We start from the raw sequence: 16,635 nt of genomic DNA on the forward strand, positions 1-16,635 counted from the left end.
CTAGGGCCTACGTATACGGATAGGCAGCTATTTAATGGACTCTTACCCGAATCCGAATTCTATCTTTTCTTCTCCATATCCTCACCTCTGTGACTTCGATTCGCTTCGCTTCCCTGGTATGGGCTCGATATCGCCATTGATCTTGGCTTCGCCTTATTCTTCTTCTTCTTCTTCTACCAAGCGGAATGCGAGGAACTTAATGGATTGGTATCCGGATCTTCCTCCCGGGAGCAGAGTCTTTGTCCGAAGTGAGCCGCATGCCCTTATTTTCTTTGCTTCAAATCACTACGTTTTACTGCGATTTATGTCCATCTTTTCGTTGTTTCCTTCTTTCTCAATTTTTGTATATTTCAGAGGGACCCATTTCTTCCTTTTGTGTTATTGTTCAAACAATACCTTTTTGCTGGATTATTTCGGGGAAATTTAAGATGGATTTGTTGAGATGTGGCAGGGAGATTGTTGGATTTTCTTTTCTTCTGTTAATTAATAGATGATAGGTCCAGAAAGTGAGTTTAGTTTTAGTATTCAGTGGAAGGTTATAGTGCTAAATTTACAGTTTAGAGACTGGCACTTTTGATCCTCTATCTTTAGACTACTAGAAATGAAAAATGAAAAAGCTTTAATCAATTTATGCTAGGAGTTTCGAGTGCCAAGACACTTCTATAGTTTTATGAGACATTGAAACATGATAAGAATTCTGTCTTGATTACTGTCTTCCAAGATTCACCACCTTGTCGTAACAGCTTCCTTTCAGTTTTCCTTATAATTTGATTGATAACATCATTACCGAAATTTTAACTTGGATTTTATTTTAATGACCTTAAAAGTTGAAGAGTTTAAGGAAAAAATATCATTAAACTTTCAAACAAACTGAATCTGATAGACATTGTAAGCTCATGCTATTATCTCCAGATACCATTTATGTGTAAACCACAGAATATTGAGCATAGAATCGCATGGAAAATATTAATTGAGTTCCATGGAGTTCTTTGCTGTCTTCTGAGAGTCATTCTTCAATTTTGCTATTATACTCATCTCCTACTGTCTTGTATTTTTCTTATTGCTCTACAGATCTGCCATATTCTACAGGCGAAGCCACTCTCATCAAACTGTTTTCAAAGTTTGGGCAGATTGTAGAGGGTAACTTTCTCTATTTTGTTTCCCAGAATGAGGTCATCAGAATCATTGGAGTTAATATTTACCTGTTTTGGCAGTTAAACTTGCTAAACATGAACAGTCAAAGAGATCAAAAGGCTATGCGTTTATTCAGTATTCTTCTCAAGATCATGCTGTGTTAGCATTGGAGCAAATGGATCAAAAGGTGTAATATCTCAAACTTTTCTTTTTTTCTTCTTGATCTTTCATGAAACCAAGAAAGATGCAGGTCTAAACATTTGTCCTTGTCTAGTTTCTAATCGGCCGACAACCTTGTAGTTCTAATAACGAACATTACGATGACTTGGATATACAAGTCTTTGATTTCTGGAGGTTTTAGTAATTGGGTAGCTCGTAGAAGTCTTCTTTCGTACATCATATTTGCTACTGCCAACTTTACTTTCTCCCCTGAACATGTAGGCATTTTCTACTATATATCTGCTGATGTGTTGCTTCCATACTTCAATAACGTGCTGCTGGGGTAGTTCCGCAGAGTTATCAGATGCCATTGCGTGCAAGCACACTAATTATTGTCCTCACGATTCATTCTTGTAGCTGATTCCTTTTCCTTGTCCAGTTTCTAATCGCCCGACATAACTCATTGCTCTTCTTTTCCTTTCCAGAGGATCGATGGTAGGACTATTTATGCTGAGATTGCTAAGCCCATTAAAAATGGATTTGCTGCTTATCCAATTACATCGGGTCCTCCTTCGCAACAGAATATATAGAAGCTGATCTCTTAAGGAGGATCCACAGATGGGGAAGATTTCATTTAGCCCTGATTGTTTCGAGAAAATTAAAAATGCTATATTGTTTGCTTGCTCCAAGGATGACAACTTCGTTTCTCTGAGCTCCTTATGATCCATAAAGTGACCTTAGCATCTAACAATGCGGTGTCAACTGCCACCCTAATGAAGCATAGATCAAGATAGTTGCCTTTTGTACTTCCTTCACTCATCAATTGTAGATATCTTTCTAGAGGCACAAAAATGCGACTGTAGTGCTGATGCCAATTAATCTTTCTATAATTTGTCAAGTATTGTGCATGTACATGAATATTTATATACCTCTTTTGATACACTGTGTACACATACTATTAATCCATCTTATGTAACTGTTGCTATCAAATTGCTTATTTTGGCTGCTATTGCTTAGTTTGGAGGCATGCAATTCCTGTTCTTCAGTTCTTCTTCACCCTGCTATTAGTATTGATCGAAACACCAAATTAGTAGTGTTTAATCTGAATAACTATCACTCCATTATATCCCGTGATATATGAATCTTATCTTGCTACTTATTTCAGTGTGTTTTCAATGATCAGTTTACTACTTCCATCTTTATATCAAGAAAGTTTGTTCATAATGAACTTGACAGAATAAGAGAGATAAGAGGGATATATGATATTTGAGCATTCATAGACTTGGTATAGAGTCGGATTTGATGGACATGACCAAAATGTGAACAGTTCAATTCCACAATCACTTATGCAGATTGAGACCTTTTCTTTCTTTCTTTCTTTCTTTTTTTCCTACATTATAGTTTTCTTTGTGAGAAGCCTTCTCCTTTTGTAGGTATATTTATTAAAATTTCCTCCAATTAGTTCATAAGAAAGTTCACAATGTGCCGTGCTTTTTCTTCTTCCCTCCTTTTCTATTTATACAAGAAATCATTTTAAGAGTATGTAGTCAAAGAAATAAAACAGACATATTTTTTAAACAATGACTGAGGAAATGCTTGTTCTTACAAATATTAAGTGAAGGAAGGATTCTATTTGCAAATATAGAGAGAGCTTCGACAATAAAATATAATATAGGTGGTCATATGCAAAACACGTAGCAAGAGAAGTAAAAGAGAGAAAAGGTTTAATAAAATAAAAATTAAAAATAAAAGAAAGAAAGAGAAGAAAAGGCAGCACTTTTCGCATTTTGCCATTTAACCCCGCGTTCTCTCTCTCGCTCTCACACGATTTTCGCCTCGGCGTAGCTCGCGATCTCCAACTCCAATGGCGGACACGAAGCCCGAGAAGGAGGTAGAAGGAAATCCGGATAGGCCGGTCCGAGTCTACGCGGATGGAATCTATGATCTCTTCCACTTCGGCCACGCCAGATCTCTCGAGCAAGCCAAGAAACTGTAATCCGATGAAACCCTCTTTTTTTCACATCCCCGTCGATTCCTTTCTTTTGTTTTCGCGTTTCTCGGTTGGGTTCTTTTCGCTTCTGACATGTTATTGCATATGATTGCTTCGTTCTCGACCGGAAAGTTGACTCCCGAATTGGGTCTTCTTTCTATTTTTGAACTTCTCGTTTAAACTTATTAGTTTCGTATTGATATGGATTTTATTTCTTGGTGTCACTGATACCTAATCATATAGATTAGGTCATGTCGATTGTTTATATCATTACATGAGTTGAATAAATTAGGAAACCTCTGGTCGGATCGAAGTGCAGTGGGGAAACAAAGGTCCAAATTTCTTGAATTCAGGTGTTTCTAGGCCAATTTATTGATTGGGTCTGGGATCCGTAGATGTATTCATATAAAGGTAGTTCATAAATTTTAATCTTATGTACAGAGAAATGTTGGCTATGAGATTAGCAGAGGGTCAAAAATGAGAAGGTAGGAGGAAGATAGAAAAAAGTTGATTATAAAAAAAGAGAAAGATGAGGGACATGAAGATGAATTTTAGTGATGTGGACTTGCTTCTTACCATTTTAACTGTTGTTACATGAGAGGATCTTCAGTTATAACATGGTGTTGTTGTGTTTAGTTTGTGTTTAGTTACACACCTTAAGAAAACAAGATATGTATTGTAAGTTACTCTATTTTCTTTTTTTGTTGACACATTAGGTTTGTGGTGCATCTATTCCATGTCTTAGATTTTGTGCTTGGAATCATGGTCTAATGAGGTGTCTCATATATATGTGAAAAAATTGTATCTCGTGATTATATGCATATACAGCAAATGACCAAACCAGTGAACAAGGCTCAGCAGCTCTAACTAAAGAGGATTTTATTTATGTGAGGTCAGCTTTCTTCAATTATATCCTGTATATTTGGTCATTATAGGTAATAGAAACTCCTTGAAGTAATTGTTGCAATTAACATAGGGTACTTGATTTATATTAGGAAGTGCAGAGCCTATTTGTGGCTGAAATTTTTAGATCAAAGCGGTGGTGTCAGGGAGCAGGATACTATCTAAAGAGGATAGAGAAAGTATTTTAGCAGTTGATGATAAGGTGGTTATTCACAACAATAATGTGAGCTTTAAGTTATGGGGTATGTTGAGTTTAGAAAATTTAGAAGGATTACATATATAATATTATGTAAGAAACGTAAATTCCCCATATTCCAGAACATGAAATTGAGAAAATGGTGGATAAATCTTTCCTTAATATCCATATGGACAGCAATGTTAATGCGCTGGCTGTTTCTGGCTTTTGGCACATGCTTGTTTGTTTAAGGAACTCATATGCTAGGTTCTGCTTCTTGTAGTAAGATTAGCATTACCTTTAGTCATGTGAAATAAGTGAATCTGAGATTATGCTTCTTGTGATACAGGTTTCCAAACACATACCTTCTTGTTGGATGCTGCAATGATGAACTGACACACAAATACAAAGGGAAGACTGTTATGACCGATGTAGAGCGCTATGAATCTCTTCGTCATTGCAAGTACTTTATTTGACCCTTTTTTTTTGCTTTCTAAAACTACTATTTGTTGATTCTCTTGCACTATGAAGGTCTGTATAACGAGTGCTTTTCTCATTTTGTTAATGTCTTCATTGCTTTCATAATGTAACTAACTTCTTATGGGAAAATGATTTCATAGTTTCCAACTTCAAAGTCATCTTGTGCTTGTAATTATTGTTGAACCATCAAATATTTATCTTTGGAGACTTGGTTGGATGGTTATTTCTAGGAGTAACTGATGACAGAATAATTCTAATCTATGACTTTCACTGTTTTCACATTTCTCGCCACTGGAAAGTAGGTGAACTTAGTAGTAAAGTCTCACATTTAATAACCATTTTGTATCTGTTGAATATTTAGATTGCTTATGCTATATTGCCTAGCTTTGCACTGTGATACAGTATAATATTTTGGTTGGACTTCGTGGTTTATGTGAAATATTTTCTTGATGAATGAAGCTTCATTATCTTGACAGGAATATAAGAGTTTGTCTGGTGATTGAAGTTCCCTTTGCTTGATAACTCTAGTCTATTATTTTAGTTCTTGCATTGTTCTAGGATCAGGCCACAGTATGAGGGAAGCCAAGGTACTGCGTATGCAGACAGATATTACAGGTTGTATTATGTGTGATCTCATAAGTGTTTAGATAGCTAGTCACTTTCGTTACCTTTTACTATTTTTGCATCGACAAACATCTATATAACCAATGGCATTGATCAGATGAAACTGAGAACTTGAGCAATAGAAACGAAACCAAAAATCATAAAAGAAGAAACGCAAATTCAACCACGATTATTTGAGAATACTATGCTTTTCTATTCTAATTATGATAGTAATTCTTGTGGGCCTGGAATCTAGAATGGTCTGAAAGTTCCATTAGCATTTTCTACTTTGCAGTGGTTTACCTTTCAATTTTAATGCGTGGATTCACATAGATCCAAAGTTATGATGAAAATGAGAAAAGAGAATGATTCTAATTGACCATTTCTCAACAATCCCTTGGGAAACCCTTATCTTTTAAATTTGAACTAATAAGAGCATATATAATTGAAAATCTCAATGAATTCGTAGTTTTACTCAAGGCTTGTCTTTTACCTTGTTAGATGGGTCGATGAAGTTATTCCTGATGCTCCTTGGGTTATCACAAAAGAGTTCCTTGAGAAGCACAAGATCGATTTTGTTGCACATGACTCTCTTCCGTAAGTTATCCTAACCCAAATGCTTTATCTATTTGTTTTGTCAATTATATTACTGATACATGTATTTTGCATGTCAAATGCATGCAGAATTTGACTTTTTTCTCGAAGCTTTAGAAAAATATATCTGTGTATACATGTATATGAGCCTTATTTGCTTGGTCTGAATGCATGTGAATTTTATATTAATCAGTTTATTAGTTTTGTCAATCCTTGTTTAATAAGAATTCAAACTTTTTATTTTTCTTCCTATCACATCTACATAGATATACTGATACAAGTGGAGCTGGCACGGATGTATATGAATTTGTGAGTGCAAATTGCTTCTTTACGTCATACGTCTGCTGTCAGTCAATATTTCTCAAATCCAGAACTGCTCGTCCTTTATTTTTTGCACCAATCAATTAAAGTACCTTATGTGCTTTCAGGTCAAAGCCATTGGTAAGTTCAAGGAAACAAAACGCACAGATGGGATATCAACATCTGATATTATAATGAGGATTGTCAAAGATTACAACGAATATGTAATGCGCAACTTGGCACGGGGATATACTAGGAAAGAACTTGGTGTCAGCTACATTAAAGTATGTAATAAGATGTTTTGTATGCGTGCTATAAATAGGAATTCTAATATGCTGCCTCTGTTGGACTATTTTGGCAGACTTTTGGAGTTGGGCAACTTACCTTTTGTTTGTTATCTTGCCAGGAAAAACGGTTGATAGTAAACATGGGGATAAAGAACCTGCAGGACAAAGTGAAGCAGCAACAAGAAAAAGTGGGCGAGAAGGTACTTTGTACAACTAGAATATCTTAGTTTATATGAGAACCAAACAAATGTTGGAACAGAGAAGGGAAGTAATTTATTGATGATGCATTGTGCAAGCATTTGAAGCATATTTTCCTAATTTATTATTCATTCTATTTTCCCCTTTGTTGTAAGGTAGCTGCTTGAGTAGCATATCACTTGAAGATAGACAAAGTTAACATGAATGTAATCGACATTGTCTTCTTTCGGTTTCTTGGTATAGAGAGGAGGGTGTAGACCTAATTTCAGCTTTCCAAACAGTTTGAAGGAGGGTTCTTATATATTTTTTCTAACGTACAATTTTCAGGGTTCTAGGACACCATTACTTAGATGATAGCCTCAATTTGATTGTTTTTTTCTTTGCAAATTCAATTAGATATTCCTGTAGGCAAATGGAATACAGTTTAAGAACATGTACACTACCTAGCCTTCTTGTAAAGGATAAGGATATGCTTGTAGAAATGAGACAAGTCCGTTGCTGGTTTAATGATACTCTTCAATGGTTCACTTGGTTTCTGGTTCAGCTTCCTGATTTGACTAATATCAAGTGGCTAATAAGTAATAATCCAATCCAATGGAAGAGACTAAGGCCATGTTTTGCTTTGAGTTTAGAGACACCTTTTGAACTCGCTTAGGGACCCCTAAACTAGTTCAATAAGCAAATATCTTTTTATCTTTTTTTTTTATATAATTAAGTTTATTCTTCAAAAAATCAAGACTAAGAAAGACTAACTAATCGAGCTCGGGGCTTAGTTTTAAATCAAACAAGACCTAATATACTATAATACTTGAAAATTGTAACATTTACTAAGTTGTTCTATGCTTCCAACTGTGATGAGAGCGAATCTGATGTTTTTGATGTCAACTGTATAATCAAAATGTTAGGTCTTAGAGAACGTGGGCATAGACCTGTACAGACTTTATGCTATAAGAAAAGGAAAAGAAATTCTGTATTCCATCTGTTTAGTTGCCTTTCCCTTTGATGGTTTCAGTAATCATTGATATTTTTCCAATTTATTTTCTTAAAGGTTTCGACTTCTATCCATGTTCATTATGCACTTTTGACTTGTGCAGTTAAATACAGTTGCAAAACTTCAGGAGGAGTGGGTGGAGAATGCAGATCGCTGGGTTGCTGGTTTTCTTGAAAAATTCGAGGAGGGATGCCATTCAATGGTGATTAAGAAACCATACTCCCTTTCCTGATATAATTGCTAATTGCCTTATACATTATGTATGCTAAACATATATGTATTTATATTTATTTTTTTCAATACGTCAGGGGACAGCCATCAAAGAGCGAATCCAGGAGAGTCTTAGGGCACAATCAAGGGATTTTAGTTTGTTGCAGTATGAGGATGAGTAGCCAAATTTTGCAATCTATCTGCATGCAAATTATGGTGTGCGAATGCGATGTAGCAAACAAGTTGCAGACAAATAACTAAAACAATCCCACATAGCCTGTTCCACTTATCATCTACTTCGTCATCAATCTGATTTTTTACCGCTTTACAGGGAAAGGTCATCTTATTCCCTTGTGGTGTTTGGTTTATTTCGACATGCATTTGTTAAACATGTAATTACATAACAACAATAATTGATTCGAATTTATCAATTTGACTGCATATATCCTGAGATGTTTTGGGTTTTGGTCTTATTAACTGTATTAGGTCCCCATTTTCCGTGATGACAAAAACATGAGTAATGCTGTCTTTCTTTTAAACAATGGCCTTCTAAAGGTGGAGGTAGGGAAGCTCTAAGATGTCGGAAAAACTATATTTTGTCTTCATGACGGCAAGAAGTTGTTCTGCATCAACTAAATGAAACTTTTCATCTGTAAAATGTTTTTCACATATGAAGGTAAGGAATCTTTGAGATGTTTGAAAATTGTGTTTTATTTTTATTTTTAAGCAGATTATCTTGTTTTTGTCTTTTAACCATGTGGTGGTGTTTATCTTGTAATCTAGAAACTATGTAGTTCTGTTTTTGTCTTTTAAACAGTGATTTAATTTTTTAGCAGATTATATTTAATCAGTGATTTATGCTGTCTTTTAACTATAAAATCTTTAGAAGGCATAAATCACTGTTTAAAATAACAATTCATTCTGTTACTAGCCCTTGTCTAAGGGCCATGGAAGAATTAATGCTTACTCCAAGGTCTAGATTACAAGATAAATTTTATTTGGAATCGCTCTGAGCTCGAAATATTAACGAGCTGTGTTCCATTAGCTCAAATATATCTACAAATCTTGGCTTTCATATTCAATTTTTCTAACGATTGAAAATTAATTACTAGTTAATAAATATTCTACTCATTAGATTTATGTCTAATAGTTGGATTTTTAATTCTATAAATTTATTAGTTTAACTCTAGCTAATTAAACTGAGCTCTCTGATTGAGCTTGACTTAACTTGCCAAGCTAAATGAACCTAACACCGAGTTGACACGAAATCTTTTTCTCGTTTTCTCACTGAATACGAGCTCAGATTTCAGCTAGCTTTTTAAGTTTGACTCACGATTGGATAAATTTAATTCGAGTGAAACACTGGAACAATTCTCAAATTATAGTAATAATTAAGATTGAGCTATTAAAACTAAATGTGTTTATTTTTTATATTAAATATAAATCTTTATACAAAAATAAGTGCGCACAAGAACATATTTGTACTATTTTAAAGATTAAAAGACTTCTTTATATGCAAATGACCTCTGGCTCTGGCTCGGGAACTGGAACCGGAACGAACAAGGCGGAGGTAGCTCGCGTTAGACTAGACGATACTCGACACCCCCCATCTCTGCATAACAAATATCATCATAACCATCCAAAATCTAGTATGACCATTCAACACCTCTGAATCATCCAAACTTCTTCTACACAGACTCGTTGCAACGTTTCAAACCACTAAACTCTCCCTCGTCTCTCATTCTCTCTCTCTCTCTCTCTCTCTCTCTTTCTTCTCAGCCATGGAAGCAGAAGCCTCTGGGTAGAAGAGGGGGAAAGAGAAAATAAAGGGAAAATAAAAGGGGGGCAAAAGGCAAGAAGATGGCTTTCTTCCTTCCCAAACTCTCGGCCCCTCCTCCCCTGCTACCTCCTCACCCAAAACTTTCCCCAAATGCCTCCACAAAGCCCCTCCTTCTCTCCTCCTCCTCCTCCTCCGCCCTCCTCGCCCGTGACGTGTTACGAGAGAAGCCTCCCGCTTTGCACCAAATCGACGCCGGTAGTAGAACCAAGAAGGAAGAGACCAAGAAGCAAAAGGATGATTTTTACCTCAACCTCGGCGTTGCGGTCCGCACACTCCGAGACGATTTGCCCAATCTCTTCTCCCAGGACCTCAATTACGACATCTACCGGTCGAAACCTCAATACCCAATTCGCCAATTTGGAGTCGGAGTGCAAATCTTACTTCTTTCTGACGCAAGTTTTGATCTTTTTTGTTTTCATTTCGATGCTGTTTTCTATTCTTCGCAGTGATGATATCACGTTCATCGATTCGTTGAACACGTTTCAAGGCATCGAGAACTACAAATTGATCTTTTGGGCTCTCCGGTTTCACGGTCGGATCCTGTTTCGGGAGATCGGGTTGGAGATTTTCCGGGTGTGGCAGCCGTCGGAGAACGTGATTTTGATCAGGTGGGAACTGCAAGGGGTGCCGAGAGTGCCGTGGGAGGCGCAGGGGAGGTTCCAGGGGACTTCGAGGTATAAACTGGACCGTAACGGGAAGATCTACGAGCACAAAGTCGACAACTTGGCCGTCAATTTCCCACGGGCGCCGGTGGGGCCAGCGACCGTGATGGATTTGGTCGTCGCGGCATGCCCGCCGAGCCCCAATTTGACGTTTTGGGGCGATCTCTCGGAGGGCGGGCCATGGTCGTCGGCAACGAGCTCGTGGGTGGAACTTTACCGGGCGGTGAGGGGCACTTTGGAGCGCCAAGGGCCGAGTCTGGTGACAAGTAGAATCGAAGGCTTGGTTGGTTGTTCATAGAGCCAGAAATGGAAGGGTAAATTGCTAGGTGAGTTAGCATAGTATCTATCCTTTGGTGAATGGTGAATATATACACAAAGTATTGTTCTATTTTACTCAAATCTTAGACTTATCATTTACAAGGAAAGAAGAAGAAGAAGAAGAAGAAGAAGAAGAAGAAGAAGAATAAGAAGAAGAAACGAGTTACATGATTTATGCCAATTTGACCTATATTTCTCTTATCTATCTTTATGCTGTATTATTCTTGCAGTAATGTTTCAAATCTTGGATATTATATATAGGTCACAAGAAGGGCTTCTTGATCGTAAACTTTGAGAAACAAACACACTAGTTGGAGAGATCTACGAATACTTCATGACTTTGAATATTACACCTCGAAACCCTCGACGACATGGATTGTGTGTTTGTTATTATACCTCAATAAAAAATAAAAATAAAAATCTCTGCATTATTTATAATCTTATTGCAGAATTCTACTGATTACCTCTCTTGAGAATATTGGGACTGTAATTGAGCATCAAAATGGTGGAATCCAAATTTGGGTTTTGTTCTTCTCCTTCCCAGCATATGGAATTGTCACATTTTATCGGTGTTGTTGAATCAATTGGTGGCAATTATTGAGTCCTAGCTTTTTTCCCTAAGGTTGGATCCAATGAATGATAAGACTGGTTGAACTCAACAGATTGTTATTGTACGATAATTAAATATATTCCCCCTTACTTCCAGACCTTTAAACTGGAAATGCTTCAACAATAAGCTTCTAATGTATCTACTATATTAATGAAGAATAGAAAGAAAAGAAGATTCAAGAAGTGCTAAGTGACTAAAACAGTGAAAGAGAGTTAGATTGGTAATGTTTTGAAAATTAAATATAAATAGGAGTAGATATTTTTTTAAGTTTTCAATGGCAGATATGTACAATGTTTCAGTATAAAACCCACTGAATAAATGGCTGCCTACTAAGATGCATGCAGGCCATCCAAAATTTGCCTCTCCACAATGTATAACAGTAGATTCGGATATTATTCGAATTTTTGAAAGGTCTATCAATATATGTTATAATTGAGATGATTATATTGGCCCATCTACCAAACTTGATAGTTGCTCTGTCCATGAACTAAAATAAGATTGTAAGACAAATTTCAATAGAAAATTCCCAAATCTTATCAATCGGGAACCCATTATTATAATACGTCACATAAAATCCCAATGGACACAAACTGGTCTCGGAATTGTGATCTAAGAACTCAAGAAGGAAAATGCATTCCGACTAAGAAGAAGATGAAGGAGAAGGAATGGCTCTTGTTGACAGAGTGTCCAAAAATTGGGGAAAATATTTGAGGGAGGGATGGACGACGACAACGGCGGAGGCACCAACAAGAGAGGAGTTGAGGGGCGGACGACTGTGAGGGAAGAAGAGGGGGAAGGAAAGAGGAGAGGAGAGGGAGAGAGTAAGTAACCAACCAAAGGGGGGACGAAATCTCTCTCCTGGCTAGGTGGAGGGGAGAGGAGGCAGACCGCCAACGACGGCGTGAGAAAACCCCTCTTGCTTGCATTAACTATCTTCCTCAGTAACTATGTCTTCTTGTATTAAGTATAGACCAAAGTTTCTTCAGTTCCCAGGAGGAATGTAATAGACTAATAAGTTTCCATTCCGACAGTTCTCTGGAAACAAAATAGGAGTTCAAATACTAAGATATGAATGTCAGGTAGGCTTGCTTCATTGCGATCAATTCTGTGAGTCTCTCAAATGATGCCAAGACGGGCACCAACCTGAAGGAGTCATCCAGTAGTATGAGCCATAGAAGAAGTTCATGAACTATATCAGATTTTCTCGGTTACTCCAGAAGTTAAGTAAATAATCATAGGAGAGATTCGTGTTAATAGTGGAAGTCATTATTCAGGTTGAATAGTTCACAGACAATTTTCTTGTTGTTGATAGTTTGAAAGATCATCTCTTGCAATAGTCCAAAAGAAATATTCTCAGCAAAAGACTGATATTATATGATCAACTGCATATTGGTCCTTGTCTGCTGCTCTCTGTCAACTGCATATTGGTCCATGTGTGCTGGTTGGATTGCATGGTAAACTTTTCGGTTAAAATTATTCAAAAAAAAAGAAAGACTCAGGAGCTTATTCAACATCATAATCTAGCCCTACCCAAATAGTTATTTACACATCAAATCTTAAATAATTGGATCCAACTCTTTTCAAACATAGATAGTCTCATATTTAACTTTTAAAATAAATCAGACGTACATACTTAAAATAGTCAAAAACTCATAATGAACCTTAGATATGCCTATGATAAGATTGACACTTTTAAGAATGAAAGCTCCTTGGAGCATAAGATGCAGAGACTACTGTCTGATGGATCAGCAAGCAAAGCAAAGATGAATGAGTTGGTCAACTCAGTAAGTGGAATGGTAGTTGTAACATTGGTCAGGATATATAGTGGGCTTGTAGTTGACCCACATATCATGTCCTCAGAGCACCACCCTGCAGTCTAATTGGCCTTCTTTTTAGGTCAATGCATTACGAAGGTAGCGTCGTTTACTTACTCTCCTGTCACTTTGCCGATCTGTGAGATACCAAAACCAAGGGCCTCAAATGCATGCAACCCTATCTTCCACTCCTCAGTGTTCTAACTGTATGTTTTGTACTATATACCCTTTGCTTTTCATATTGTTCTAAAAGAATACTCTTTCTTTTCCAAGCTTGTGTCTCAGATCTCTATCACTTCTAATCTACCCAACTCCTGCTTCAGCTTAGACGGTTCCTAATACGATCTTATTTGTGATATTATTATTATTATTATTATTGAAATCTCTTCTTCGTTTTTCTAATTTTGGATGGTGCGAGTTAGTTGATATCACTGCTGTTGATGGTACTTTTAGCACGTTGGTTGTAGTTGTTCACCAGTCTACCCTCACAGTAAAACTCACCGTAGGGTCCATTGAATGGACTCGTTATCTTTTCCGCACTGGAATATTTACATTTAAGGCTCTGTCTTTTCACCTATTTCTCATTCATACCTGTAATATTTACAAATCAAACCTTATATTTTACCAAAGTTAAATTTAATACTAAAAAAAATTGTTAAAATATACTTTACTCAACCCAACTCAAAATAGCTAACCCAAACTAATTATACCGAAGCTCATGCAAATATGTGAGCTCATTTGGTGAGTCATTGATTTGAGATTAGGTAGAACTCACTTTAATTTAGGTCAAGTTAAAGTAGTCCCCTTTTTGAGATTTAAGGTCATTGTTTCTTAAAGGGAAAAAAAAAAAGGAAGGCAGAGAAGATGAGGGCATTTTTGAATAGATATTCTCATCTCTCTCTTAAATAGTATTAGTGTTAATTTAATCCAAATAGTTATTTATTTATACATATTTGGTAAAATAAATATAAAATAGTGAAATGTAAATAAGTAAAAAGGCAGGGTGTTAAATGCCAATTTCCCTTCGACACAGCTGGATAATTCTCATCTATTGATGTGATTGGGAACCTCACATCCCAATTTTACGGAGCAGCTCATAAAGTTTTAAACCCCTTTTATCTAAAGACCCCTTCATATTATTATATATATTGGAGAATAGAAGTGGTGGAGCAGGGCTACTGATGTAACCATAGAATAAGCTTGTGATGTGCTCCTTATCCAGTTCATGCATCTTGATTTCCACTGGCAAATAATTTCTTTTACATTAGATAGAAAAAAAGAAGGAAGAAGAATACTTTTTATCCTTCTTCTTTGAATATTTGAGTTCCATTATTGGAGTAGAATAATTTTTTTCCTTTTTTTTTTATAATCCTATGACCAAGAAAATCATCGGTTTAACTTCAACCTCAAATAATATTGTAAAAAAATTGTTTGGTAATTTGATGGCTTGGCTCGATTTGATTAATAGCTCAGCAATACGGTTAGTTTGGTGGAATGGCTCGACAGCATGTCGGCTTGAAGTAGGTCTCAGCGACGTTTAATTCGGAGCAATTGTTTGGCGACGCATATAGCTTGAAGCTTAGATTAGACAGCTAAAAGTTTGGTGCAGCTTAAGTGTCTTTGTATCTAGAGAGGATTGACTCTTTGTCTGACCCATATTCTATATATATAATTTTTCGGAATAGTTTGTTGAAGCATCCCAATATAAACTTTCAAGTAAAGAACAGCATCAACTCGTACCGAAAAAGAAGACTTTAAGGAACCAAGGGCTATTAACAAATTTAAAGATTGGTGTTGATAAATTGACAAAGATCATAAAAGATATGCTAAAGACGCCAATGGTGTTCCTTTTTTTTTTTTTTGGAGTCAACGTCAACAACAATGGCATGATAAGAAAAACCTTGGACTTTTTCGAGAGCTCAAACTTTGATAGCAAAGTCCTTCCTTAGCATGCAGATCTTTCAAAAAACAAGAAAGACAGACAAAAAAAGAAGAGAGTAAGCAGTCAATTAAGTACTTGAATTACTGGAAATTGTATACTTTCTCAAGCTAATCTGCTTCTTTTGTTTTTATTTCTGTGGTGAAGGATGAGAACTTTAGGATGGAATAGATGATCAACAAAAGGTAGCTTTATTTTTGCACTTAGGTTCTTATTGTATGGTTGTAATTATCGGTAGCTCTTCTGTCGACGTTACGTTGCTAAAGTATATTATGGGGAATTAAAAGCAATCATATGATGAATTTATTCAGTTGCATCTTGAGCAGTACTGAACTAAAGCATCCTCCTTGGGGCCTCTAGCTGGAGAACAATCTTTTACTACAAATAGTTGACCTCCAGCAGAGGAGGGGGGAAAGAAGAAATATAAAGTAGGAATATTTCAAAGTTAAAAATAAATTTAGAATAGGAGGCCCCCTTTTATAAAAGAGCAGGAGAACATACATCAAATCTTTCCTGATATAGAAGGGGCAAATTTAAACCATGTTTAATTTCTCGTAGTGATTTTCGCAGTTGCACTATGCCCCATCAAAGAGAAAAGAAATTAAGAGGATTACCCTGTTTCATATATATATATATATATATATATACTCTTTGTGAAATGAAGTTCTTTAGTTTACCTTTTTATTGTGCTTTCCCTTCACTTTGTGATATGGTTTTGAAGAAAAAGACCTTTGGGATAGAAGGTCAACTATCACTAGGATTTTCTTGCATTGGTGAGCTATTTCTTAGAAAATCTATGGCATTAATACCCCTAACCGAGGCTGCTATAAAATAATAATTTAAACTACTTTCCACTCTGAGATAGCCTCTGTGTGTGTGTGTGTGTGTGTGTGTGTGTGTCAGAGAGAGAGAGAGAGAGAGAGAGAGAGAGAGAGAGATTGGAGAGATTGGACTCTGCCTTTCCTCTGCTTCAGAAGAGAGATGTAGAGAATCTGCATCCTCCAGTGGATTTCCAGGTTCTCTGCTTTTGGTTTTTCACATCAGAGATGATGTCAAGCAATTTGACTCCTGCGGCTGAGGATTGAGTCCATGATGCCAAGCAATAACTCACTAAAAAGAGACGAACATAAAGTTTGGTATATAACTCTCTTACTACCAAAAAAAGATTATAGAGTTATTCTACCTTTTAACTAATTTAACACTTATGCATACTTATCAATAATTGGATTTATTACACTTAATTTTTCTTAAATTGTTATATATTTTGACATGCTTGATAGTGTATATAGAAAATATATAATGACCGATTAAAATTTAAATATGGGTCTGTCGATAGGCAAGAGATTAAGCATGCACATCCAACTAGGCATGCTTAGTAGAAGCATGATGCATTCGGCATTCCCTCATATAAAATATATTACCAAGGTT

General features: G+C 36.2%; 4 protein-coding genes across 8 annotated transcripts in view; all 4 read left to right on the plus strand.

Moving 5' to 3' along the window:
* The window catches only part of LOC140771950 (protein CYSTEINE-RICH TRANSMEMBRANE MODULE 9-like), a 97,977-nt gene extending 84,237 nt beyond the window's left edge, over positions 1 to 13,740 (plus strand). The window contains exon 4 of the transcript XR_012106240.1: positions 13,730 to 13,740. The gene's annotated coding sequence lies outside the window, so the exon portion shown is untranslated. The remainder of the gene's footprint in view (positions 1 to 13,729) is intronic.
* Positions 86 to 2,910, plus strand: LOC140771705 (small RNA-binding protein 11, chloroplastic). 2 transcript variants are annotated; one of them, XM_073113325.1, is made up of 4 exons: positions 86 to 248; positions 1,072 to 1,140; positions 1,215 to 1,321; positions 1,779 to 2,910. In XM_073113325.1, the coding sequence occupies exons 1-4, from the start codon at positions 119 to 121 to the stop codon at positions 1,881 to 1,883; spliced, it is 411 nt and encodes a 136-aa protein (XP_072969426.1). In that variant the 5' UTR covers positions 86 to 118; the 3' UTR covers positions 1,884 to 2,910. The 2 variants fall into 2 exon arrangements, with proteins under 2 accessions (XP_072969426.1, XP_072969425.1); XM_073113324.1 differs by lacking the exon at positions 1,779 to 2,910 and adding an exon at positions 1,576 to 1,772.
* On the plus strand, positions 3,040 to 8,475 carry LOC140771704 (choline-phosphate cytidylyltransferase 1-like). 2 transcript variants are annotated; one of them, XM_073113323.1, is made up of 9 exons: positions 3,329 to 4,175; positions 4,279 to 4,388; positions 4,711 to 4,824; positions 5,946 to 6,041; positions 6,305 to 6,347; positions 6,467 to 6,622; positions 6,745 to 6,825; positions 7,918 to 8,016; positions 8,123 to 8,475. In XM_073113323.1, the coding sequence occupies exons 2-9, from the start codon at positions 4,381 to 4,383 to the stop codon at positions 8,204 to 8,206; spliced, it is 681 nt and encodes a 226-aa protein (XP_072969424.1). In that variant the 5' UTR covers positions 3,329 to 4,175; positions 4,279 to 4,380; the 3' UTR covers positions 8,207 to 8,475. The 2 variants fall into 2 exon arrangements, with proteins under 2 accessions (XP_072969423.1, XP_072969424.1); XM_073113322.1 differs by lacking the exons at positions 3,329 to 4,175; positions 4,279 to 4,388 and adding an exon at positions 3,040 to 3,285.
* On the plus strand, positions 9,653 to 11,175 carry LOC140771703 (uncharacterized). Of its 3 annotated transcripts, none has more exons than XM_073113320.1 (3): positions 9,653 to 10,192; positions 10,311 to 10,852; positions 10,948 to 11,175. In XM_073113320.1, the coding sequence occupies exons 1-2, from the start codon at positions 9,885 to 9,887 to the stop codon at positions 10,822 to 10,824; spliced, it is 822 nt and encodes a 273-aa protein (XP_072969421.1). In that variant the 5' UTR covers positions 9,653 to 9,884; the 3' UTR covers positions 10,825 to 10,852; positions 10,948 to 11,175. The 3 variants fall into 3 exon arrangements, with proteins under 3 accessions (XP_072969421.1, XP_072969422.1, XP_072969420.1); XM_073113321.1 differs by having other exon boundaries at positions 11,106 to 11,175; XM_073113319.1 differs by lacking the exon at positions 10,948 to 11,175 and having other exon boundaries at positions 9,654 to 10,192; positions 10,311 to 10,853.
* Positions 13,741 to 16,635: the final 2,895 nt, after the last annotated feature.

This window comes from Typha angustifolia, chromosome 12, assembly GCF_048772165.1.
Source record: "Typha angustifolia cultivar Huaian chromosome 12, ASM4877216v1, whole genome shotgun sequence".
NCBI lineage: Eukaryota > Viridiplantae > Streptophyta > Magnoliopsida > Poales > Typhaceae > Typha > Typha angustifolia.